Below are 27,829 nucleotides of genomic sequence, written 5' to 3' on the forward strand. Positions count from 1 at the left end.
ATACATGTGAATTGCCCATGTGGTTGGAGTGATGGGCTGCCCACTAGGCCCACCACAATACGTGGATTAATGACCTGTATGATTGGGCCCAAACGTTGCTTATGGGCCCATGATATTGCATATGGGTTGGGCTATGTGTGTTGCCCACTAAGCCTATGCATTAGTATAGGCCTTGGGCCCTGATCTACGATTGATTAGAGATGGGTTACCTCTTGGGGACCAGTTGTGGTTAGATGTCCACATTGGTGGTCCTAAGGTAGGCCCATGGGTTTCTGTGGGTGGTTAAAGGCCCACCATAGACCCTTGCTAGGACCGTTTATCTATTTAGGCCCATGTTATTGTTCTCCTTAGTCTTGTGGGCTACCCCAAACTATTGGGCCCCCACTAGAGGATGACTCCTTAGAGGATTGTCTAAGTACGTAGACTTAGTCCCTCCTTGTAAAGGAGGTGTATGTTATGATCGCCGTATGGCGCACCTAGTTCATCCTCATGACCCATATGTATCATTGTGTGATTGGATTTACATTATGCGTGGTCATTGGGCAGATGCGGTAGAGGGATGGAGTTTCCCCTCCTGTGCACGTTTAGTGCTTGGAGCTGGTGCATGATTGATGTGCGTGATTCATGCATCTAGCATCGCATCTCATGGATATTATTGGCCTTGCTTTATCAGGGCCGATGCCTCCACAGGTATATCGTAGATGGCTGTATGTGGACACTGGAAATGTTACTTGAGCATTGGGGTGCATAGGATATCCCTGGGTGAAAGCCCCTAAACTTCCACGGTACTGAGGGAACGCCCTAGCGTCGAGACCGAGTGGAAAACATGAGCGCACGAGGGCCTTATACTATTAGGCCGCGACTCCCATTGCAATGTGGTCGGTTGGGATGGGGTGTGGCCTTACCCGCCTGAGAGAGAGGGCAATAGCTAGGCTGAGTTTGACCAGCTCGTGAACGGGTCCGCTACCGTCGAGCCTCGCTGGTGATTGGCTGTCCACAGGTGGGTAGTGAGGTCTCCTACGCTCGTTTGACTGTGCGTGTCTGTAAAGCGACAAAATCCTGTAGTGTACTTGACACCGGTGGATTCCTTACTATGAAACTGTACTTGATATGTGGATTGGATATGAGGACTGACATTACTTCGCATTGCATTGGCATTGGCTCTATAAGCCTCATGTTGCATCGCCTTGGCATGGCGTTGAGTACTCATGTATTACATTACATAGCCTTGGTACGGCTTACTGCATTCATAGCTTAGCCTCGGTATGGCTAGTGACATTGGTATCATTCATGTTTCCTTCTGCATTCTCCCCTATCTTCTTCTGAGCACCATTGTCACACACCTTACACCGCCCTCTAAGCTTTCTATAACTATGCACGATTGATCCGTGCAGGAGATCCTAAGTCAGCGCAGTAGCGGAGGAGCCGTTGATTTGGTTGGTGCGAGCTGAGGACCTGTTGCAGACCTTTCCTTTCCATTCTTTCTATATTATGTATTTCCTTTTGAGCCTTGTACATGTAAAGTTTAAATTCATAGTGGATTTTGCAGTGTGTTCCTTGGTTTATATATGAGATTTACTTGCTATGATCTTGGGTATGCTCGATTTGGTTTGGAATTGTGATATGGAAATCCTCCTTGTAAGATCCCAGGATCGGAATCCTGCCTCAGGAGCTGAGAATGGGGTACTACGCAGGCTGTTGTGGCCGGAACCGTCTTTCGGGTCCCTTGTGAATCCAATCACCAAGTCTGGGGCGTGACACCAAAGCTTCGATATGTTGCTTTAGTCCATTCGAACTTATCTCCCCGCATGCAATCGATGACATGTGTGATGATGGTGCTGAAATTTTGGATAAATCTTCGGTAAAATGTCTGCACACTGTGGAAAGAAAGAACCTCTGGAAGGGTTCGTGGAGTGGGCCACTTTGCAATGGCCTTGATTTTCTGTCGATCAACTTTGATCCCTTCTGCAGAAACATTATATCCCAAAAACACAATACCATCGACGGGGAATGAGCAGTTTTTCAAGTTAACAAATAGTGATTCTCTCTATAGTATATCAAATTTTTGTTGTAAATAATCAAAATAAACAGATGCATCAGGACTAAAAATAAGAATATCATCAAAATATACAACTAAAAACTTTCCCATAATAAGGCGGAGTACCTTTGTCATTAGCCTCATGAAAGTGCTTGACACATTTGAAAGGCTGAATGGCATGATGAGCCACTCATACAATCCATCTCGAGTCTTAAATGCAATCTTCCACTCGTCCCTGGGCCGACTATGTATATGATGATATCCGCTTTGCAAGTCAATCTTTGAAAAGACATTTGCAATATGTCTAGCATATCGTCCACGCGAGGAATAAGATATCAGTATTTGATAGTCATCTGGTTGATTGCATGACTGTCCATGCACATCCTCCAAGATCCATCTTTCTTAGGGGTTATTAATGCAGGAACAATGCACAGTGACATACTCTAGAATCAAACCCTTCTGTAGTAACTCAGTAACCTACTGGTGGAGCTCGACATGTTCAACTTGACTCATTCGATGGTGTGCAAGATTCAGTAGACTTGAACCTAACACTAAATCAATGTGGTGTTGAATGTTCCTCATACGAGGATGTCTAGTCGGGAGTTCTTTGGGTGCCAAGTCTTTATATTCATGAAGAACTCCTATATAGGAGGCAGAACATCCGACAACTTTGTATCTTCTTTAGCAACCAAGACATAGGTGATGCCAGTCTCCTTGCTTTCATCTTCAATTTTTTGCGCACTGAGTGATTTTTTACCCTCTTCTTTACCAGATTTGGGTGTTGGAAGATGTTTCATAGGGTGCAATGTGATATTAACACCATCCTTTATGAAGGAATAGGTGTTGGCTCAAGTCATGTGCATCATATCTCGATCCCACAAACACGGTCTCCCTAACAAAATGTGACATGCATCCGTGTGGACCATGTCACACCACACATCATCGTTGTGTTTAGATCCAATAGAGATGGAAACTAAGCACTTGGAGTTAACAGAAACTTCTTCCCCCTTTTGAACCAACGAATCTGATATGATCGTAGATGCCTATGTTCTTTGAGTTTTAATTTGTTCACCATTTCTTGTGAGACAATGTTCTCACTGCTCTCTCCATCTTGCCAAAATAGTGCATATCTTCCCACCAGAGGTACAAGTGGTGCAGAAGATATTGTGTCTCAACTATCACACCTCATTAACTATTCGAGGTGTCGATAGCATAGTTCGTTGGTTAACCAACGACTCTCTCCTATCACCATACACATCTACTGCATCTTTCCGAACATGCACCTCATCTTCATATTCATGGTCTTCATATTCTGTGTTCACTTCAATTTTGTTTTGCGTGTGGTCCATAGTGTCTTAAGCATATTCTCGTTCTCCAACCAAATTTATTTCAATTGTGGATTGATGTTCAGGATAACGAAAGGAACGATGTCCCGGTTATCGATACTTAAAGCACGTAAAAGGATTGTTGCTTTGTCACATCTTAGGTGCATTAGCCCCTTATCTATAACCACCTCCCCTGCGTTGGTGCTTGGGTTTATTATTGGACGTTGGCCCATTGTCCCTAGGCCTATGCGAAGCCCTGTTGTTGCCTTACGTGGAAAGTTAGCATGCTATCCCGTCGTCGATGACGACTCTTGTGGGGCCCTAAATCATCTCCCAAGTCCTCAGTTAATTATCTCCTCGACTTTCAACGCAAGTGTATATGTATCGGACATTTAAAAAACATCTTTGAAAGCCAATTCATTTCATATATCTGGGTTAAGATTATTAAGATATCTTGAACTCTTTTAGTCTTTATATTCATGAAACCTTGCTCGTGATGTCAAGGTATGGAGCTCCTCTGTGTATTCATTTACCGACTTGCTCCCTTGACGTAAATCGTGACATCTTTGATAGAGGTCATGGGCTTAAGTCGCAAGGAAGAACTTCCCTTTTAGTTTCTTTCTCATCTTTTCCCAAGAATTCATTTTCTCCTTGATGGATTTCTTCGACTTAGAGATCATCCCACCATGCTAACACATGATCGGAAAACTTCACAGTTACTAGCTTTACCTTCCGATTATCCATGACTTCCTTGTACTTGAACACTTTTTCTACATTGCTTAGCCAATTGATGAAGTTGTCAACATTCAACCGACCATGGAATTCTGTAATTTCTACCTTAGTTCCGGGCTCTCTATCACGTTTTAACAATCGAAGGATTCAATCCTTGGTGTCTTCATAAATCGGGGCTACTCGTAGTTAGTTAGGACCTTGGTGGAGACCTCCCCCTATGCATCCATGTGCTCTAACTTCTCTCTCCAGATTCTCTTGAAGCTGGAGCTCCCCCACTTGATTAGTGAGGTTGCCTATCGCATGCGTGAGTTGATCTACTAGCTCTGTGAGTGTGCGGATCAATTGGGTTACTTGCACAAACTCTTGTGCTACTCCCTTCGAAGCCATTAGAGGATAATGCAGAGTCGAAAAGTCCCAAAGATGACCCGCTTTAATACCAAAATGGTACAATCCGATTACCGAGTCAATGAGATCTTGATACCTAAATTGCAAAGAAATTTAAAAAATACTCACAAGAACAATGGAGTAAAGAGGGAGAGAACTTTTATTGATATCAACATTTTCTCTTACAAAAACTTAAAGAAGACCCACACTTAGAAACTTATTCTAATAATTAACTCCTATAACATTACCTCTCCTTTTATAGATCCTAAAAGGAATCCTTCATTGAAATCTCTACAACTAAGAGAGCAATCACAATCTTGTTACAAACTAATCTAATTTTTCTTCAAATGGCAAAAGCTTAATGAAAAGCAAACATGGAAAGCAATCAAATCTCTAAATACTGCCCATATCTTCAATCATATCAATTACACCCTCATCACATCTTTAAATCAACTCCTCATATCTCTAAAAAATAGTAAATTATAATTCCCAATTCTGTAAATAATTAGCCAAAAAATCAGCATATGTTGGGCTCTATGGTGGGCTATGGTCTTTATGTCTTGCCAGGCCCTGCAGTGGACCTAGATGGGCTTAAGTGGGCTAGGCCCTACAGTGGGCCTGGATGGGCCTAAGTGGGCCGCGGGCTTGCATTAGTGTGATATTTTTTGAGCCATTCTTCATCCAAAATGGGGTTCATCATATCTCCATCCCATTTGCATGTTTTGGTCAAGGCCAAACTGTTGCTTTCTAATCTTGGAACAAACTACAACTGGCTTTTTGAATGAAAGCATCTTCCAGACAAGAATATTGGTTAAGGTGGCCCAACAAGAATTTATTTGGCAGTAGTTATGCTCAGATACTTCAAATTGGTATTGGTATATGCATTATTGTTGCATTGGTGTGATCCTTGGAAGCTTAGTTGTGTTGGACATTCAATGTAGCCATGCTGTATCATTACCATATTCTTGCTGTGGTTGGGTATGTTTCTAAATACTAACAAAATACTCCCACAATCTGCGACCACTCATTAGCCGTCATGAGTCATATCATCATGTTCGCTTTAGTTATAGCTTTTTAGGTTTTCCTTGACTTGTATTTGTTGTTCTTTTTGTTACAACTGCTTTATTGATGACTGTTTCAATTTATTTTTTTTAGAATATAGATGACGGGAGATTGAGAATGAAGGCACATTGCCCGCTAGTTACAGATGTAGGACTGAAGGAGAAGGCCACAAGAATCCTCATGTGTTATAACACAATATGGCTCCGGATTGGATTACATATTGTTTTTGGTGGCGATTCCTTACTGCCCACTGAAGATGGAAATTCTGACCAAGATGATCTGTTCCTAAAGATGATTATTGACAAACAGTTCTTTTCCCATGCTGGTCTTGCAAAATGTTATGCATACAACAAGATGGTTGAGGGATTGTACAGGCCTGGTTATTTTGAGGCTTTAGGGAATGTTATCTTGAAGAGGTTTTTACTGCTTGTTCTTGTACTTGATAAAGCCAAATGTCAGAGCACTCTTCCTGTCAATTATGGGGTTGATGGAATAGATGGGGGTTCCCCTCTACTCTTCAGCTGTCGATCACATATTAAATCCAGTAGACAAATGATTCATGGTAAGATGACATATTAACTTCTGTACTTTTTTTTTCCTTTCCATTTAGATTTCAGAATTAATTCTTCTATGTGGTAGGCCTGACATCGTCTGTTTCTATCAACTAATTTAGAATTCTTATCACCGGTAATGCATGGAGAAGGTGATCTTCTTGCACATCTAGTGATTGTTGGGTACAAAGTATCTTATCAACAGGTTGGCAGCCCACGCTTCTTTGTTTTTTGCTTTGCTTGTTTAATTTCTTCTTTCTTTGGTTGTGGTCAACAAATCCTAATTGCTGAGGCACATTGCTTTCTCCCTTTGACCATAATATTATAGTAATATACCTTCCTAAATCCTTACCTCCTGCAGTCTCCGCTGGTCGAATATGAATTCGGCATCACAGATTTATTTGAAGATTTTCAAGATGGTGTTCGGCTCTGTAGAACTGTTCAACTCTTGGAACATGATGCCTCAATTCTCACAGTGGGTTTCTTTTAAAGAATGTCTCTCAATCTCTTTGCTTTCAGTGTAACTTGGTTTAATGATTTGAAAGTTTATCACATGAGCAGAAAGTGGTGGTTCCTTCAGACACCCGTAAGAAGAATTTGCTGAATTGCAGTGTCGCCATGCAATATCTCAAGCAAGCCGGAATGCCTTTATCTGATGAAGATGGAGTCGTGATTGTAGCAGAAGATGTTGCCAATGGAGACAAGGAGCTGACGCTTTCGTTGGTTTGGAACATCTTTGTTTACTTACAGGTTTACTCTTTTGGAATTCTCCACATCTATGTGTGATCATCCACACTAATTTCTTATTAACATACTTAGTTGGGATTTTCTTGTTCTTGTGGAATTAATGCTTTCCAGAATAAATGACTTCGTGAAAGATTTCTACAATATCACTGACCATAATTTCTTGGTTATGAATAAAAAAGATAAATATAAAGTTTTTCTGAAATCTTGCTTGCTTCCTTCTTTGCCAACTACTGCCTTGGTTTTCTTCTCGGAAACACATTTTGCATTTCAAAATAAATGAACAAAATATGCTAAAGGATCAATGTGCTAAATTATTATCATAGCCAAGTTGAAAGAGAGGATGATTTATGTGCTTTTATCATGTCTCATATACTAGTTGACAAAATAACAAGCTACCGTTCCTTTTTTAGTACTATTTTTATGAAGGGCTCTGGGATTGCTTTTCCATGTGGACTTATTAAATATAATTGTTTTATTTTTTAGCAGTTGTTTGAAAATCTCTTGCAATAGTTTGAAGTTAAAAATATTCAGATACATATATTTCTGATGCCTAACAAACACATGCATTCCATATCCATACAAGGTGGTAAGAGTGGCAAGACATATTTTTAAAATTTTTTAATTGTTTAAAAAGATGTCAAAGCATCATGTAGAAAGTAATCCATTTCTGAATTTATTTTCAAAGTACCATAATTTAGAATATTCTCTTAAAAGATGTGAAAGAATAACACTTTTTCTTTTTTAAAAAAAATTGTTATTTACCAATTTTCTTTACCAGTTCTTTAAGTTTCCATAGTTCTTGGAGATATTTGTGATTTATGCAACTTCTTTCCTTAGTGCATTGATCTTTGGTAGGATTGCATTCTTATTGTAGATGGATTCTATGATAATTGTTGAATGTGTTGATCTGAAATTTATATGAATGCAATAGAACATTTACATATGGATGCAAGGTAAGCATAATCTTTCATTGTTAATTTTCTTGCCATTTTTATTTTCGAGAAGCTGATGAATAAACACATATATGTGGAACAATTTGTAAATCATGGGATTCAATGGATGATTAGTGCAAGAATCATCAGTATTGATGTTGCTACATTCATTTAATATAGTTGTGCTATGTCTTGACTGATTCTTGTTATTATTTTGCAGCTACCACTACTGATCAACAAGACCTTGTTAGCTGAGGAAATATGTAAAGTCAAGAGATCTAATATGGTACTTTTGTATAGTTGATTATAATTTTGTTTACATAAAGCTACATGCACAGGAGAATGATCATATACAGTGGACTGCACCATGCACACTCAAGGTGTAATGTGTGCCCCATGTCGTGTGTGTGACATCCAAGCCATGCAAAAGGTGTGCCTTGCCATGAAAATTGAAGACACAAAACTTGGGCCAATCCAATAATCAGGTGGGGCACACCATGATTTTCAGGGCCGATCCAACTGCCAAAATCCTCATTTTCATGGTATGGCCCACCCAACTATCGGATGTCTGATTTTTGGTGTCCCATTTTCATGGTGGGCAAGTGGGGTGCTCCCTTTAGAAGGGTTCCATGTTACACACACATGATGTGGGCCCTACACCATGGTCAATTGCATGCTACATTTGATTGTATAACAATTCCTCCATGAGCAATGGGAAAGTGTGTGTGTGTTTTTTTTTTTCTTTTCAATCTCACTCTGCACGTGTTTGTATCTACTTCCCAGACTAGTTTTGTTCTTTTAGGGGTTGTTTGTTTACCACTTAATATGTCACCGAAATTTTAAAATCAAATTTCAGCCACTTACTATGTTATTTTTGGTGTTTGTTTAACACACTTAAAAATAGTCCATAATTAAAATTAATCACATAATTAATTTAGGGGTGTTGTATGCGCCAAAAGCAGTAAGTGATGCAGTCGGAATGCAGTAAGTGGTTTTGGGTTAATTTTTTTTTTCTTTTAAAAATGATGACTTTGCCTCTTCTGTATGTACTGATTCTATTTTGATGTGGCAAAGTCCTATGGGCTCCACTATAATGTATTTGTTATATCCACACCGTCCATCCAATTTTCCAGATCATCGTAGGGCATGACTTGAAAAATGAGGTAGATCCAAAACTCAAGTGGATCACACCACAAAAAGTAGTGGGGACAATGACATCCACCGTTGAAACCTTCCTAGGGCCTACCGTGATGTTTATTTTCCATCCAACTTGTTCATATGGTCACATGGACCTAGATGAAGGGAAAACACAAATATCAGCTTGATCCAAAACTTCTGTGGGCCCCAAGAAGTTTTCAATAGTAGGTGTTTGATCCCCACTGTTTCTTGTGGTGTGATCCACTTGAGCTTTGGATCTGGCTCATTTTTTGGTTCATGCCCTAGAACAACCTGACAAAATGGATGGATGGTGTGGATATAACACGTACATCATCGTGTAGCCCAAGGAACTTCGCCATGTCAAGATAGTACCTCCTGGGTGCCGACACACAATTCGAGTAAAATGGAGGTGACAAGTTGTTACCAGGTAAGACATTAGGGAGTGGTGCCCTTACTGTGGGGCCCACCTCAGTAGATGTGCTATCTATCCAAGCCATCCATCAGTTTTCTCTGATCATTGGAGGGCATAGTCCAAAAAATGAAGAAGATCCAAATCTCAGGTGGACCACACCATAGGAAATAGTGGCGATTGAACGCTCAACATTAAAAACTTCTTGAGGGCCACAAAAGTTTTAGATCAAGTTGATATTTGTGTTTTCCCTTCAGCCGGGTCCGTGTGTCCTAATCAACAAGATGGATGGCAAATAAACATTACAGAGGGCCCTATGAAAATTTTAATGGTGGGCATTCAATCACCATTGTTTCCTATGGTGTGGTTCACCCGGAATTTGTATTTGGCTCATTTTTGGGTTCATGCCCTAAAATGACCTGACAAAATGGATGGTTGGTGTGGATATAACACATACATCATGGTGGGGCCCATCAGACTTTTCCTAGCGCAGGAACTTATTGTGGAAGGCTTTTGCAGGAAATCAACATCCCGAATTGCATGCGACACCCTATTGCATGAACACGGATTAGGAAATAGCCTCACCTGTCACTAGCTTGGAACGGGCTGGGGCTCTGAGGGGCCCACTGTGATATATGGGTTTATCAACACCATCTTTCCATTTTGACATATCATTTTAGGGATATAAGTCCAAAAATTAGGTAGTTACAAGGCTCAAGTGGACCACACAATGGGGTTTAAACCTCTATAGTTGAAAACTTTTGGGGGCCACGAAAGTTTTGGATGAAGCTGATAGTTGATAGTTGTGTTTTGCCTTCATCCAGGTCTTATGTGACCTCATGAATTGGTTGGATGGCAAATAAACATCACAGTGGGCCCTGAGAAAGTTTCAACGGTAGGAATCATCATCACCATTACTTCCTTTGCTGTGGTCCACTTGAGACTTGGATCTGTCTGATTTTTGGGGTTGTATCCTAAAATGACATGCCAAAATGGATGGATGGTGTTGATAAACCCATACATCACGGTGGGCCCCTTAGAGCCCTAGCGTATTCCGAGCTAGGACTGGTGGGGCTAGTACCTAATCCACATCCCTGTCGCATGAAGTTTTGGTGCTCAAAGGCTAGGCGGGGCCCACTGCGATGTTCATCAGAAATCGACTTGTACATACATTTTAAAAAATCATTTTAGTACACGAGCCCAAAAATTTGGCAGATCCAAAACTCGCCTAAGGATAGGAAATAGTGAGGATTGAACGTCCACTGTTACGTCTACTGTGGAAACATTCATGGGGCCACAAAAGTTTTGCATAAAAAATTACATGGGTCCATTAGGTGAAATTGCCAAATTTCATACATTTTTACCAAATTGAAAATTTTAGATTCATTACTAAATTTCAATGTTTAGAAATTTTTTCAGATAGTTTACCAAATAGGCATTCCGACACTTATCAATACTTAACATTCAGTACACAATGGATCCAATACTTAAATTAATTTCTGACTTAAAAAAATAAAAATAAAAATTCAGTTTACCAAACACACCCTTAGGCAGAACCACTTCCTTTTGTGCCTAGGGGATCTTGGAAAATGTAAACCATGTGTGATGGGATCCATTCCCTCCGCCCTTTTAATTTCTAACTTAAAAAAATAAAAATAAAAATTCAGTTTACCAAACACACCCTTAGGCAGAACCACTTCCTTTTGTGCCAAGGGAATCTTGGAAAATGTAAACCATGTGTGATGGGATCCATTCCCTCCGCCCCCCCCTTCTTTTCGTGTCATATCTCAAGGCAGATAAGAACATCCTTGAGTCATTCTTATCTCACTATAAATTTGATGGTGCATGTCTCACTCAATATCGGAAGCTATTATACTCGAAGTTCCCCAAGTCATTCAATATTTCAAACATGTATTGTGTACCCCATAATTTAAATGCCATTTCAAACATGAAATGACTTTGGTTGTGAAGTAAAAACGTTTTATTTCCCCCACATTCTAGGAATTTCAAATTTTGAATCAAACTTCACAAGATATGATTTTCTTTTAGCATTGAGCAATTTTTTCTACTTCACAGGACCTCTCAATGTCTAAAGCTGGCGCCCACTTAGAAATGCTTCTGGAATGGATCCAGGTATTATAACTGTGTAAATAGTTGTTTAAAGAGTTCTCTTGGCTTGCTTCTTGGATATTTTCTCTACTTCATTTTGTCATGAATATTGTTGGTTACTAAAAGCTGCATTTTTTTAATTGAGCCATTTTTATCTTAGCCTCTTTGAGAAAACGAATGGGTGAATTTTCCATTCCGTGAATTAGTCAATTTGGTAGAAGGACCATGCTTATCCTTCCGAACAATAAGCAGCAATCTTGCATTTTTGAAGACTAGGGGACTGTTTCGATTTGTGCAAAGTTGTTTCGCAACTAGCAATCCATGGCGTGCTGTCAAGGCTAGCTAGTCATGAACATGCTGTTGTTGACTACTTGTTCCATCACTTGTTTGTCAAACACCATGGATCATGACATGTGAGGAAATTAAAATTTGGTTGGTGGTGCACTTATGCACGTGCATTTGTGCATATTACACATGTGAATGTTGACACACGTGCCACATTTTTATTGCTTGAAGATTGATGGCGGCACATATGCACATGTGTGATGCTTGAATTTTGATGGTTGCACCCGTGGCACATGGAAACATGTCATGCCTGTGTATGGATAAATATGATCCTCATGTGCACCGAAACTAAAAAGTGTTATTCACAAGTATCCTACCTCTTCACCAGAGACCCAATCCATGGTCTAATGGTCTCATATCCATGACTACTTGTCTAAATGTGCATTGGTTCCCATGCGCATGTGTTGACAAACCATGGGCATGTGTAGTTGTCGATGGCTACTAGTTAGGACACAACTTTGCCCAAATCCAAACAGCCCATAGATGTTAATATTTGTGGGACATTTTCTCCTGTAAACTGGTTCTCATGAGAACCCTCTGAGAACTCCCACGTGATATGTCTATGCAATCTAGGCCATACAGACCCTTCATTTGGCTTGGATGAAGGATCGGATAAAAAATCAGTCTTTGCAATTCAGGTCAGTGCTGATGAAAATCAAGTGCGGTTGCCCCTTCCCACTTTGCTTCCTTTTCTATGGGCCACCTTAGTTTTGGATCGTGCTGATTTTTGGGCCCTAGAGATTTCATGAAGTGACGCATCTGATGGACGGATTGGATGCCAACCCATCATGTGGGATGGGTTCTCTAATTGTTCTCATGTGTTCTGATTGGTTCTCAGGAGAAAATTTCTCTTGCAAGGATATGTGCTAAAAAAATTGATTTTAGAGGGACAATCTATGTACCACGAAACTTCTTACCCTAAATGCGACTTACTTCTACGATGTTTGAAATTGTGAAGCTTTTTGAATCCAGGAAAGGTTTTTGTAGGTTGTTTTCTTGTAATATTATATAGTGTGAACAAGCTTGCTTGAACAGGTTAACTATGTGTCAGCTTCCAAATAATTTTCCACAGGCAAGGGTGTGGGTATGTTGATCTGTTTGGATGAGTAAACCATGACCCGAAAAATTTGGGATCCTCGGCTCTTCATTGAAATGAATAATAACCAAAACTATATAGGGAAAATGATGAGAATGGAATTCAAAACATGAAGTAGCTAGAGAACAAAAGGCTAAACATATGATCTTAGTATAGTATGTTTTTCTTAATTTGTGTGGACTCTTTCACTGTTACCGTAGCATCTAATAAATATTTGGTTGGAAAGTTATACCTGTAGTTATCACACTGCTGTATATGGCACCGGCTTTTGGAACGGAAAGCGAAACGCATTCTTAAAGAATGGGAAATGTAGTTGAAAAAACTAGCGAAGCATGTTACAAAGTGTTCTAAGAATTGGAAGTGGGTGTCCCTTTGTCCTAAAATACATGCTTCCCATTTAAACTGAAATGTTTTTTCAATATATTAGATAACAGGGCTAGATTCTGGTTTTGTTTACTATGGCAGTGTTAAACGGTGGTGATTCAAGCATGTGCTTCGGTCATACATCCAGATCAATCCACATTGCCCCAATTGTGGACATTATCTGTTGATGTAGCATAGCCCAAAAACAAACCAATCAGACTTCGACCGTTGAATTCGGACGGCTCACCATTTCTTTAGTTGGGTATTTCTTGCCACCATCTGGATGGTTAAACTGTTCAATCAATGTGATTTTCGGGCTACACTTCATCCATAGTGGAGCCAAGAAATAGGATGGCCTGTTTTGACAAGTACAGCATCTGTGGTGGATGAATCAGCACCGATTCATATGGTGTGGGGGAGCACGCACCGGATACTAGCCTTTTGGGAAATTGCAATTTTGGTTTTTCTGGCATCTTTTTCTTCTTCGTCCTTTTCTTTTGCTGTTAAAATGCTTTCCAGTGGCCTTAGTTAAAAGTCAAATGTTGAAACTTAAAAAAGTTCATGTTAAAGCTAATTTTAACAATCAACAGCATTGCCTTTATATGAATGGGAATCGGGACAATAGAGCCATCCCTCTTCATACCTCTTTATTAACTTAGACCAAAGTCTGTATCTCTTCAACCCAAACCCCATTTAGCTCTTTAAGAGACCATTTGGGATGACAGCAATTTGCAAAATGGGTTCCCAGAAGTTCCCAAAACAGGTGGGTCCCACAGAACAATTCAGCCCATAAGTTACCACTGCTTGATCCTTCCAGTTTTAGGTATTTCTCAAAAATAATTTTTGAACTGCTTTTCGATGAACTCCCATACTGCTTTTAGCACAGAAGTTACTCTTTTTTTCTTTTTTGGTTTTTTGGTGCAGAAGTCACTCTTGTGCTCCTTTCTTTTCTTGAAAACTTTTACATTTCTTTATGCATTATGTTGTTTATATATATATATATATATATAAACTAATGATCTCATGATATTGCAATTTTCTACTTGTAGGTGGTGTAGAAATTTCTTGAATGGTTCAGCTTCTTTTTCTTTTTCCTTTGCAGGCAATTTGTAAAAACTATGATTTGAAGGCTGAAAATTTTGCTTCATTGGTTGATGGGAAAGCTCTGTGCTACATGTTAGACTATTACTTCAGAAACCAGCTTCATGGCTATTCTTCTCTTAGGGTATATTTTTCATTCATTCCATGCTGATTGTTTTTTTTCTGTATACATAATTCTTTGTTATTTAGTACTGTTTTCCACTGTACTGTGTGTTGACAGGAGGCTCAGGATACTAGTGATGAAGAGTCAATTCTGTCAAAATCTGATAACACAGTTGTCCTTCACAATTTTATTCTGGTCCAAAGAGTAACAACAATGTTGGGGAACTTTCCAGAGGTAAGTTCTTTCTTGTTTTCATGTCTGATCAAATGCTTACTGCTGCATTGCATGATTCTACCATGTTTTTACAGGTGTTGCAAATGAGTGACATACTGGAAAACGATCCTTCCTGTAATGAACGAAGTGTGATAATTCTGCTGATATTCCTCTCATCACAACTGATTGGTAGAAGAAATATGGTAATCCTGAACTTTTTATTCTTAGTGAGGACTAAATATTGTTAATGTTGTGCTTGGATACTATTATCTGCATGCTTGGTAATCTGTGTAGGATCAGCTTAATATTCAGAAACTTATGGGATGGAAGGATCATAATCCGGATGTGAAGCCTAACATGGTAAGCCTAGAACTATTTTGCCAATTGATGATTTAGTCTGCCAATGTTGTCCTTCGATAACTACGGTCAAAACTCTTGTTGTTTTTGCAGGATCAACTAAATATTCATAAGCCTATGGGATGGAATCATCGTAGTCTGTATGCAAATTCTCCAAAAAATTTCCAGCCACTGCTCTGCATCGAAAATGCTGGTATGCCTGATTGTAATTCAAGTCCGGAAAAGTCTCTCTTAAATACTGAGGAAACCGCGCAGTGTGATGGATTGCTTGAATATAATATTGAGGGTTTTTCATTAATTAATTTCTATTGATTACCTGTGGTTAAAAATTATCAGTCTTGTTTTGAATCATACTAAAATTAGGATTTAAGTATCGTATTGAGGCATAGATGGAATGTGCTCCAAATTAACGTGTATTGCCAATTGTGGATCAATGATACTCGGTGGCGATACATTGTAAAGACAATTGTGCAAGATGATTTGGAAAAAAGTTCTTCAAATGTGAGTGGCTCTTTGTTTCGAGGAGCGGCAGGGGCTCAAAGGTCGGAGGATGTTTGGGGACACCATTAGATCTTTAAGATTCTCGACTAGGAGTCCAAGGGGTTTCTCCAGAGGGGTATCAAAAAAGAATCTCAAGAGGAATTTCAAGGGGTGTGTTGAGGAGGTTTGGTGAAGGAGTTGTGTGAGGGGGTCTTTATTGGAGTTGAGGGGGAGATCAGGAGGCAAATTGAGAGGGTGGTTGTGAGGGGGGATGGGTTGGGACTGAAGAGGGGTAGATTTTTAGGGAAGAAAGATTGTGGAAGGTGAGAGGAAGATTGTGTGGAAAGGGAGGGTTCATTGAAGGAGGAGAAGGTCTAGTGAGAGGGTAGGACGGGAGTAAGAGAGATTCAAGGGTGCGACTTGTCGACAAGAGAGCTTCGTTGGTTAGAGAAAAGGGCTCGGAGGAAGATGAGGGTGGTTGCACCAAGGTTGGAGGAGGAAAGAGGGGTTGGGTTGCAGGCAAGGGAGGTAGGGGTGGCCGCACATTGGAAGACCTCGTGAAGCTAGCAACCATGTTTGTGGAATTTTTTTCCGGTGGACTAGAAGAAATTCAACTTTGGGAGGGTCTTCGGAAGGTTTTGGGTGGTGATGTATATAGTGATTATGTTGATCTAGTGATCTTCCATTATTTGATGTTTTGCCTTCGTCTGGATGGAAGAGGGAGGATGTGTCTAGTGTTGTGGCCTCTTTTAATGGAAGAGGCTACAGAGGGAAGAAGCTACTCATCCAAAAGGCTCGATATGGCCTAGAGGAAATCAATCAAGCTAAGGTGAGGAAGGAAGAGAAGGGGAAGGGGTTAGGGAGAAGGGATAACCCAGGGGCTTCAGAGGGGGGAGGAAATTGGGAGCTGCAGAAGGTAGAAGCGGTAATAAATAATGAGAGAGGAGGGTTAGGAGTCATATAGGGATGCGGTGGCGGCTAACATGTCTAGGTTGGAGTTGATGGAGGGCAGAGATGCTTTTAGTGGGGAGCAGGTAGTGATGAAGTTAGTGGGCATGGAGAAGAGGGTATGGAAAGAAGAGACTTCGAGAGGACTAGAGGTTTGGGTTAACCCTGGATTGCTAGAGGAGGCATGGCAATTTCTCCAATGGAGCTTAGTGGTGAAGGTGAGGGGAGCATGCATGAACTTACCAAACTTACTACATAAGACAAATCCGGTCTAGTAATCATTAAATATATCAATCTTCTATCAAAGCGTTGATACATACGAGGATCATCAAGAAGTTCAACTCAATAAATTAGGAGAAAATTTCTGTTGAGATAAAACTGTTCTTCTTGGACCAAGAGACTTCAATTTTAAGAAAGAATTTTAACGGTCCCAAATCTTTGACATCAAATACCTTGCTCAGATATAATTTAAGCTCTGATATGCCATTAACATCATTACTTTTTATTTTTTATTTTTTATTATGTTAGCTTGTTAGTACACAACACTGTCAGTTGACACTTCACTGTTAGCCAAATATCATCTACATACACGCTCACAATAATAGTCCCCTTCGCATCCTGCTTGACAAACGCAAAATGATCAATATTGATGTGAGTAGAACCAATAGGAATCAATTGCCATATTGAACTTTTCAAAACAGAAATGAGGAGCATGCTTCAAACCACATATTGCCTTCTTTAGACAATATACTGTGCTCTTCTTTCCCATTCAAACTAATCCAGGAGGAGGAAGCATATAGATCTCCTCGGTCAAATCACCATTCAAAAAAGCATTCTTAACATCCAACTAATGCAAGGGCCAATTCAAATTGGCAACGAGAGGAATAATCATTCGTACATAGTTAATCTTAACAACAGTATCATAGGTCTTAGAATAATCCTCACCAAAGGTTTGTGTAAAACCTTTAGTTGCAAGGTGAGCTTTATGGCCAGTTATACTTCTATCAGGATTGTACTTGAGAATATACATGCAACGACAACCTACTAGATTCTTCTTAACTAGTAACTCAATTATCTCTCACATATGATTCCTTTCAAGAGCTACCGTCTCCTTTCCTGTAGCTCGATGTCACAGAGGAGAAATAAGAGCTTCCTTAAGATTTTTAAGAATGGTGGAGGAAAAATATTGAAATAAAGGATTGATGCCGAGAGGATAAGGAATGATAGAAAACATACCTTTGAATAGGATGAGAGGTACACCGTCTTTTTGCTTCTTTGACAATAAGAGGTAGATCTAAGGTAGGTTTTGAATAAGGATCATCATAAATAAGCAATCGAGTGGGAACACTATCTGTACCTGTAGTCGAAGAAGCGTGTTTCGTAGTGTCCTGAGAAGTAATGTGTTTATGAACATTCCTTCGTTCATATACTTTCAAGTTTAACTTAGTGGAATCAATATCAACCTTATTTCTAGGATTCTTAGGTGTTGAAGGCAGAGATACTATCTGATCAGACCCAAGAATAGGAATACGAAGAACTATAGAATGTGTCTTCCCCTTTTATCAGAAAAGTAGGGAGCTTCTTTCGCAAATTTAACATCCATGGAGACTAATGGTTTTTAGTAAGAGGATCAAGATATTTATACCCTTTTTATGTAGACGAAATCCCACGAAAATGCATATAACAACTCAATTTGACAATTTGCTTCTAAGAGGATCAATGTTATAGACATAACATACATACCCAAAGACACACGATGGATTTGAACTTCCATTAGACGGGAGCTGCGGAACACACTGAATGGATCTTTCGCCTAAAAAATAGGTTGTTTCACTCCTCATAGTTGAAAATGTACCAGATAAATGGATGATTGAAACAATTTTTTCTAGCCATCCATTTGTTTTTGTATGCTGCTCCACCTTGGAAGTGACATTATGATTATTAGGCTAGATGACCTAAACAACGCAACCCACCTCATGGAAAGCTTGCGTCTTGCACACGTATGTCATTTTGACACATGTGCGAGTGTGTGGATGGGCTCGATAATCTTTGGTGACTTAATCCATATTTAGCAGAAAAGAACACAAAAGGTTCATGGTTGGAGGACATAGCTTCAATCCATTAAGTGGGCCTTCAGTTTACACCGTTCTTCGCAAAACTAGTAGATAGAGTTATCAACAAGTAGGGTTCGAGTTGCTACCATTGCACCCATATCTAAAACCATACTAATTGCTTGTTTGGAAGAAAGCAAAGTTTCGTCTCAATTAAGCCATTTGGGACTACTAACATAGACTAATCTGAACTAGTGGAAAACACTTGGGATAAGGATTATCCACAACATGTGGAGCATGTGCACATGCCCAATTTGGCATGTGTGGTGTTAAAAAATTTTTGGTAGTACATGTGGCCCATGCTAGGTGCTTGATGGTGTACAACAACACTTGTGGTAAGCTTGATGTATGGTGGTACATGTGAAATTTGTCACATGAGACAACTTGACATATGTATCACATGAATGATGCTTGATGGTTAAATCTAACAATTTCTGGTGCATAAAGATGAATGATTGCACTTGTGGCTCATTCGCACATGGCACATATGTACTGCAATTGAGTATTTCGGCATGCACTATAATAGGGATGAGGAGCCAAGCGTTTGTAGGAACAAGTGAGGCGTCTCTAATGGTAAAAAAACAAAGACCAGATTTTTTTTTGGGTTGGGTGTTGTCAGGCCTAATATGTGACAAATGCATGGGGGAAGGACTTGACTTGGACAATCCTAGTTGGGATTAAACTCTTCCTCCCTTGGGGGGTTGGATCCATGTCCAATTACCGTATTTGAGGTACCAACGTTGGATTTGCATGTGCCTCGGAAAGCCAAGTACCATAAGTGATCCCTTGATGATCAAACTTAGTCATTAGTGACCTTCGTGGATGAATAAAATAGGGTCATTAGTGATCCATTTTCTACGTGCTTTCATTATTAATTGCGATTAGAAACTTGGAGGTCTTAATGGGTTATAAGGATTCCTTATATAATCTCTTTAGGTCCTTAGGGAAAGAGTGAAGTGGACATAACGGTGTCGATGGGTTATTAGGGAGTTGATGTTCCATTATTCTTGAATACTTGAAAAATCCATGGCCACCTCAGCAGGTATGGGCAAACCTGGGATTTGTTTGTGGTCATCCCGTGTGATATGAACCAATGACGAGTTAGGATGAATTAATCTCCACTACTGGGCATTTAGTCGCCAATGCCTCATCCATGGAAGTACATTTTTTGTTTGCTTATCAGGATGTACTTCTAGGCTTGATTGGATATTTATATTAGATATATGTTGTCAAGTTTCTAACCAAGAGTACTCATCATGCTTGGATTGAATTTACTTAATCATGCACTAGCTTAGACTTGTCTTTTGACTTGGGATTGTAGAGGTAATTCAAGAATCTTGATATGATGGCCTTAATGCACCATTTATGCTATATTAGTGGTGGAAATAGAGGTGTTATTGGGTTCATATGCTAAGATTCATTTGATTCTCGATGCACTTCAGCATGGAATCCACTTATCGCCCGGGACTATAATTAGTGGCTAGATCTTACCTTTTAGCTGCTCTATCAAGCTTGAACTAGTTGGCCAACATCATTAGATGTTTTCAAAAGGTTTTATGATGAATTTCAACCATCGGATCTTTCATTTTTCCGTATGTTTGTTTTTATCAAGCTTGATAGGAATGTAATGGTTAGATCTTCTAATGTCCATTCTAGAGCTTTGCATTAAGTTTTAGAGTCTAGGTGTGGATGCTACAATTAATGAATGGGCATTGGTCTATTTGGGTGTATCAATTAGGCAGGTAGATGGACTTCCCATGATGTGGGGCATATCGGAGTCCATATGTTGTAAGAGTACCAAAACATGCTCTCTTAAGTCTAATGAAACCCTAGTGGCCCTCCTATATAAGATCCTATTTTCTAGGGACATGGGAAATAAAGTCCAAAATGTTCCGCCTAGTATGTCCATGAAATCTGATTATATCTAGATGGAGGAATCAGTCTTCTTAATATTATAAACTAGTTTTCAAAGTTTTACACTTTCGTCTTTCGAAATTCCCACCAACTGGACCCAAATCCGATAAGGGTTTGGGTAAGGACAGTGGTCCGGCAGCCAATCGCCATTGGCCTAGTAGGGTCCATGGTTGGGTGGCTGGTTAGACCGGATGAAGTATGCTATGGATGAGGGATGGCGTGAGAGATGAACAAATCATATTTTATATAATACAGTTTACTATTTAGCCCCTAACTTATTAATTTACCTCTTAAAATATATTATTCACCTGTATGTCAAGTATCCAATTAAATATCTGACTTGACCTGATTTTTATTTGGGTCTAAATGATTGTGCCCTTTCCGGTCCAAGGTTGGGTGTTTGGTTATGTCGGGTGACGTATGTGATCGAAGAGGCATGAGAACACGAGAGTTGAATAAATCATATGTTATGTGGTACACATTTACTCTTCTACCCCTAGGCCCTAACTTATCAATTTACCTCGTAGAAACATATTATGCACATGTATATATGATATCCCATTAAATATCTAATTTGACCTGATTTTTATTTGGGTGTAAAAACTCTTAACCAATTGGACCCTAACCTCACCCAATTATCAAACATGACAAAAATTGGATCTGGATGTTTAAATCGGGTTGGTTATCTTTGTTACCCGTGGATCCGGGTAACTATTGATAGCCCTACTAGCAGGGAATAGCAAAAGAATTCCCTTTTCTAGGATCAAAATCCTAGCAATGAGACAAAGAAAATGTATTAAAAGAAGAAGAAGAAGAAGCAGAGTTCAAACCTGTAGCTTAATGGTAGATGGGGTGTGTTTCAACATTGAGGTCTTGGGTTTGAACCCAACTTACATCCTAAAATAAATATAATAATAAATAAATAAGGGTTTTGCTGATGTCCCCACCTTCATTGGTACGTTAAACCTTTTAAAGGTTACACAGGGTGACCTATTGTCAATCTCAACCATTCATTCATTCATGCAACTAGGAGCATGCCATTGTGTAAAAATCACACCAACGTGGTCCTAACCCTTTGAATAGGGCCAATTTGTTACAACTGTTCGTTGTTTCCAAGCCATAAATCATATGGTTAGAGTCATAGAAATCAAAGTGTTGCTTTAGAATAATAAGAAATACGAAGTGGGATCTATCTAGTAGTTGTTTCAATATGACAAATGGACCTACTTTGTTTCTCCGGCCAATCTTGACTGTCCATTTTCATGCTATTGATCAGAAGCTTTGGATCACTTGATTGGTATGATTTTTGCACCATGGCTTGCTTCTAGCTGTATGAATGAATGAACGGTTTGGACTGACAATAGGTTACCGTGTAACCTTTAAAAGGTTTGGGGACGTTGATAACGTCCCCATGAAGGAGGGGTTGTTAGCAAAAGCCAATAAATAAATGGAGTTTCACAAGTATCAGTTGATATGTATTCGCTGATATTTCTCTTTTTTGAAGTTCTGCAAAGAGAATTCCTTTGGCATTTCATCCGCTTATGTTGAGAAGAATTGAATTAGTCTTGACACTTCTATAGCACTGAGTTTCATTTTGCACTTTACTTAACAGTCTTAATACAAGAGTGTTGACCTCAATTCTTGTTCCATGGAAGTGACTTTTATGCATTGGTCCAGAAAGGGCTGCAAAAGTTATACAATCTCATTTCAGAGGATCAACTGAACGCCACAATTATCGGAAGATTAAGACTGCAACTTCCTTTCTGCAGTCTGTTGTTCGAGCTTGGCTAACAGTAACCAGGAAAAAATCTCTTAATGGATTTGGTAAAATCTTTGTCCGACAGATATTTTCTGGTCAGTGACTGGATAGTGAATCTTCCACTTTCTTGATATTTTTGAACTTCTGTTTAATTGAAATTTACTCCCCCTTGATGTTTTGTTGACATGACAGAAAACCAGAAATCCTCAGAAATCTTTGAAAGATATCTGAAATTCATGATTGAAAGGCGTAGCTTTCTCAGGGTACAAAAATCGGTGCTACTTATTCAACAAGCAACAAGGACTTGGATCAAACAAAGACAACAGGAGGATGGTGCACTTCTTCCAAAATCCAAAGCCTCTGCAGATCTGACTGCTGCCGCTACTATTGTGCAGTCTTATATTCGTGGGACTATTGAAAGGTCTAAATACGTTCGGCTGGTTGCAGAATTACACAAAGGTGAAGCCATTAGCAAAGAACTGGAAATTTTTAAGCGATGTTCAAAGGCAGCAGTTGATATTCAACTCGCTTGGAGAAAATTTACTGAGCGTAAATTTCTCTCCTATCAATGCCTTGCTGCAATCAAAATTCAGAGAAATTGGCGTGGTTGGTTGGTAAGGAGAGACTTTTGGTATAAAAGGGAAGCAGCTATAAAGCTTCAAAGCGCTCTTCGATGTCTAAATTGCTCAAAGGCATTTACACAGCATAGACTTGCAGCCATTGAAATTCAGCAGTTTGCTAGAGGACAGATTGCTCAGAATAGGATAATAGGTATGCTGGTTTGGCTATCATCTTTTACTTTGTTTGCTAATCTAGTTAAGAGTTGTTATATGATGCTCGATTGAAAGAAATAGTGGTTTTGTTTGGCTATGTCTTGGAATGGACCATGTCAGGCTTACACATCCCCAACCAGTTGTGCTTACCATCTGACAAAATCATGAGAGGGGATACTTGTGGTCGGCGGTTGAGATTTAACCTGGCCCAACTGGATGGTAAGGATCATACTGCAAGGTAGATTTTTTAGGCTCTTCCATCTTCCATGGGGCCAATATGCATTTCAATGGATCACTAAAAGGTTTGATGTGTAAATACATTGTAGTGAGCTCAGAAAATTACTGAACTTTGCATTTTCCTCTTTAGTTAATTGAATACTTGTTTTATTTCTACGTTATGGTTCCATTTATTGGAGGTTGAGTTATGTTCAGTTATTTGAATTTTTTACTTTTAGGGGTTCATAGTTTTGAAATTGATAAATGCAGGTTCTTGTCTTCGCTCAAGAAGGTCATGTAGTGGTTCCTCGGGTCATACAAGGAGTAGTTACATTCATAACCCTGAGTTTGAAATATTATCGCATTCAGTTTTGAAACTGCAGAGGTGGTGGAAGAGAGTTTTATTTCTCAAATCAAGAACAAGTTCTGCAATTGTAATTCAGTCTCACATGCGTGGATGGGTTGCTCGTCGAGAAGCTGATAGTAAAAGGCACAACATTGTTGTCATCCAAGTAAATTCTCTCTCTCGATTTTCCTATACGCTTCAGTGACATCTACCTTTTTGGGTGAATTTTTGGACTCCTGTTTTATTTATTTACACTAGTAGGTCATTTCTGTAAGTAAGGGGTAGTTGTTCATACAGAAATCGTTTGCTGCAATCAAAATTCAGAGTCATTGGCGTTGTTGGCTGATGAGGAGAGATTTCTTATGTCAAAGGGAAGCAATAATAAAGATTCAGTGTGGTTTTCGATTTTTAAAATGCTTTAAGACGTTTCAACGATATAGACTTGCGGCAGTTGAAATTCAAAGGTTCATCCGGGGGCACATTGCTCGGAGTAGGCTATTAGGTATGTCTGCCATCTGCATGGTTAATCTGTTTTGTTTGTTAGAAGTTTTAAGTTTATGATCATCTTTGTCCATGCATTGGCATGGGTGGTCAATGCTTAGTTATGAATGAATATTTTGATTCAAACTTATGCAGGTGCTTCATCCCTTTGCTCAGGAATCCATAGAGCTCACCTGATTCAGATTAGGTGGAGCTCTATCCAAAGCCTGGAGATGAAAATTTTACTGTGTTCAGTTGTGAAACTCCAGAGGTGGTGGAAGAGAGTTTTGGTTCTAATGTCTAGAAAAAAATCAGCAGTCATTATTCAGTCTCACATTCGTGGATGGATTGCTCGTCGCAAGGCGAGTAGAGCAAGGCGTAGGATTGTTGTGGTCCAAGTAAGATGTTCATCTAACATTTCCACCTTGCCCTACCAGTTATTCGATTTTTATGAGTTTTAAACTAATGGCAATTTTTTGTTTAGTTCTGCTATTCTTCTGTTAAATTATGAAAAAAACATTACTTAAGGTAACAAATGCTGTTAGGTAGTGATAGATAGAGGATTTAAATATATCTGAATCTATGATGGTATTGTAAAATAATAGATTGGGATGCATATAGCAAACCATTATGCTTTTTGTTTCTCTTTTCTGGATTTGTTGCTTCAAATTTAGTATAATGTGCCAAGAACTTACATGATGTCTTGCTTGGGCTTTATGGTTAATGTAACTTTAGGTGCACAATTGGAAAGAATTATCAAACTGCTAAGAAAGCTTCGTTAGACATGTCTCTCCTGTAGAGTGACTGCAACTTATTTGTGGTGATTCAAAACCTAGTCACTTTTCTTTGTTGCCTGTGATACATAGTGATGGGCTCATTTTGCATCATGCCTACTGTTTGTACCCTATTCGACCGGATCCCGTTTCCGTCAAATTGGTGTGGGTCACACGTGCATGAGGTTAACGGTCGAAAGATTAAAATAAGAATATGTGATGCAGGACATGAAATTAAATATGACATGCAAGATTTCAAGCTTTAGATCATATACCAATTTTAAATAATCACAAAATTCCACGTCCCACATACGATTGAATGTCCACATACGATCAAACATTCAACAAGGGGAATCTACGGGGGTCCAAGCCTACACACGTTTAGGGCTGGAAAATAAAATTATAAACCAAACAATGCCCAAAGGAGTGTAAAATTCATCCACTCTTGCAAATGATTGTTCCCCAATTCAAGAGATTCACCATGTTTCAATTCGGGGAAAGTCTAAGGTTTGCAAAAGTTGGAAAACTTGGAATTTGGGATTATCTAGGGTTAGGGTTAGAGATTTAAGGCAAGAGAGAAGTGAAATAGGGGAGAGAGAATAACCTGAGACAGTCCACACGTGTGTGGGGCCCACGAAACTGGAAACGGCTAGCTAGGGGTTGGTCGTCCAGGGGAGATCCACCCTCACGCCAAGTTTCATGTCGATCCGCGGTCCGGTGTGTGCATGGTGTTCCGCTGAAGTTTCAGCCCCCCTGGAGGGCCAGAATTTGAAAATCTGTTGTAGATGAGAACTTGGGTACAAAAAGGGGTTGATTTGAAGATGAGATGGTTGTGGAAGATGATGGATATGGAGTGTAGGAGGTGGGGATGATTTGAGATATTTGTGGCTTTGCACCACGGTAGTTAGCCCTTCGAGGAAGGAAGGGTTTCGCACCTAATTAGCTTATTCAACTCCGAGGAATAGAAAAGAAAAAACCCAAAATTTTATTTATAAACTTCAATGAAAAAAAAAACCTACATGGGATTGCCTATTTATAAGAAAATCCTAAACCCCAAAAGCTACGCCCTGTGCACATACTATTACTTAGAGATGAAGTAACAACAATAACAACTAATTAATGTAATCAAAACCGTTCATGATGTTTCTAATAACGATAATAATCAAAACTCAAAATCCTAGATCATCTAGGGTAGTGGGCCACGATCATGAGATTCAATGGTGGAATCCCTATGATGATCGGGTCCACTCCAATGCTCCATAGCATGACCCCCTAACTAAGAGGTCCTCCATAAATGTCGTCGTCGATGCAGATTGATAGTGAGGCCTTCCTTCTCTTTGAGTATGTGCGTAGGGTGGGGGGCGTGCGCGTGCGTATGATGTCCCCATCAATATGTGACCAAATTCCCGAAGAGTGTTATCATGTGTTTTGCACATGACAAGTAATCATTGAGGCACGAATGAATTCACGCGACCGAATGATTAAGTTAGCTAGCGGTCGAGTCACCACGAATGCTGAATAGGGGTTAAAGATTCAAGAAAGAAAAGATCGTGGGAAGAATCTGGAAGCAGAGCATGGGCAAAAACGGTTATGGTAACCGTCAAATTGTTAGAATAGAGACATCGTTCAGAATTGTCAAGCTAGAATACAGTAGTCGATAATTAGAATCCAATCACGTAAATACAGTAGTCGATAACTAGAATATGAATACTCTTTAGCGGTCGAATTTTTGAATCGTCACTTTGCATTCTGTCATTCATGCATTGAGAAAGTCCTTTCATACGGAAGGCAAGGAGGAACTCATCTTCAGAGGATGAACCCCACCCTCTGACTATCGCCTGATCAATTTACGCTTTGAGCGAGTGGCCGAATAGGTCACCGATCTCCTCAGACTTCGGTCATACCCAGTGTCTGCCTACTTTGGCACTCGGGGTTATTGTTGTTTGGTTTGAATTGGAACCACAATCCCAATTCTGGCACGCCCGCATATTCATCACCTGTGCTAGGAAGAGGAATGTTGAAACAACAGCGAACACCTACGTGTTGAATGCCCTTTCCACAATGACTTGGTTTGGTCAAGCAGGTTGAACAAAAGCTGTTGTAGATAAAGTTGAGTTTGATATGAAGCATTGCCTACTTCCAATTATACTCTCTCGTCATTTTATTTGTGTCTTGTTCCCTCTTGGTGTTAATTTTATTTTTCTTTGATCAACTTCCTTACTCGTGCCATTTACTATTCCACTCTGTTAATTTTATTTTTCTTTGACATTTGATTTGTCACTTGCTCATTCTCTGATAGCCACTTATTTTCTTCTCGCAGTTGATTTTGTCTAACATTCTGTTCATTCCCATACAAATATACATGTGCAGAACCTTGCATATTGCGTCCAATCATATGCATCCAATGAAAGAACAAAACAAGCTCCTGCAGACGATCATTATGTCCTAGAAATTTTTTTATCAAGCACTCATCAAAATCCCTTACATCATGAGAACCTAGAAGCATATACCCTTGCGGAAGTTCTAGGAAAAGTGTTCCTACTCTGCAAGTTTCATAATTGATATTATTCTGATTCTTGAAACCACTGAGTGTACCTGTGTGTGCATGATGCAACATTGGTGTGGGTGAGCTATTCATGTTGCCTTTGTTCATTTGTTCTTGAATACTTATTTGAAAATAATAAAATTACAAATATGCTTAATAAACAGATAGAAATACATTAAAATAATATATAGTGGAGGTTGGGGTTAAGCATGTCTGACTCCTAAATCTTTACCCAGCCCGTACATCAGTAACATTGGGCATTACTACGCTGCTGCTGCTGCTGCTACTATTACTATTATTATTTTATGAATGACCATCTTTATAGTGTACAAGATACAATTACCGGTGAAAACAGAAAAACAGAGACTCAAGATTGAGCTGAAAATAGAGAAAAAAAACAATACAGCTACCACCCAAAAACACCCCCACTAAGCATTATTTGTTGCCCTTATTGTTCCT

General features: G+C 39.4%; 1 protein-coding gene across 6 annotated transcripts in view; it reads left to right on the forward strand.

The window, feature by feature from the left end:
* The window catches only part of LOC131239954 (uncharacterized), a 52,888-nt gene that overhangs the window by 18,068 nt on the left and 6,991 nt on the right, over window positions 1-27,829 (forward strand). Inside the window, exons 2-17 of one of the 6 annotated variants that reach the window (XM_058237931.1) lie at window positions 5,635-6,103; window positions 6,215-6,297; window positions 6,454-6,567; window positions 6,654-6,842; window positions 7,992-8,057; window positions 11,415-11,471; window positions 14,354-14,476; window positions 14,573-14,689; window positions 14,764-14,871; window positions 14,963-15,028; window positions 15,119-15,218; window positions 22,156-22,332; window positions 22,430-23,008; window positions 23,497-23,738; window positions 23,858-24,074; window positions 24,230-24,450. In XM_058237931.1, coding sequence (XP_058093914.1) covers window positions 5,635-6,103; window positions 6,215-6,297; window positions 6,454-6,567; window positions 6,654-6,842; window positions 7,992-8,057; window positions 11,415-11,471; window positions 14,354-14,476; window positions 14,573-14,689; window positions 14,764-14,871; window positions 14,963-15,028; window positions 15,119-15,218; window positions 22,156-22,332; window positions 22,430-23,008; window positions 23,497-23,738; window positions 23,858-24,074; window positions 24,230-24,450 — 2,928 coding nt within the window. Of the gene's footprint in view, window positions 1-5,634; window positions 6,104-6,214; window positions 6,298-6,453; window positions 6,568-6,653; window positions 6,843-7,991; window positions 8,058-11,414; window positions 11,472-14,353; window positions 14,477-14,572; window positions 14,690-14,763; window positions 14,872-14,962; window positions 15,029-15,118; window positions 15,219-22,155; window positions 22,333-22,429; window positions 23,009-23,496; window positions 23,739-23,857; window positions 24,075-24,208; window positions 24,451-27,829 lie in introns of all 6 variants that reach the window. The other 5 variants (XM_058237916.1, XM_058237939.1, XM_058237944.1 and 2 more) reach the window with 5 other exon arrangements.

Source organism: Magnolia sinica, chromosome 1 (assembly GCF_029962835.1).
Source record: "Magnolia sinica isolate HGM2019 chromosome 1, MsV1, whole genome shotgun sequence".
Classification (NCBI taxonomy): domain Eukaryota; kingdom Viridiplantae; phylum Streptophyta; class Magnoliopsida; order Magnoliales; family Magnoliaceae; genus Magnolia; species Magnolia sinica.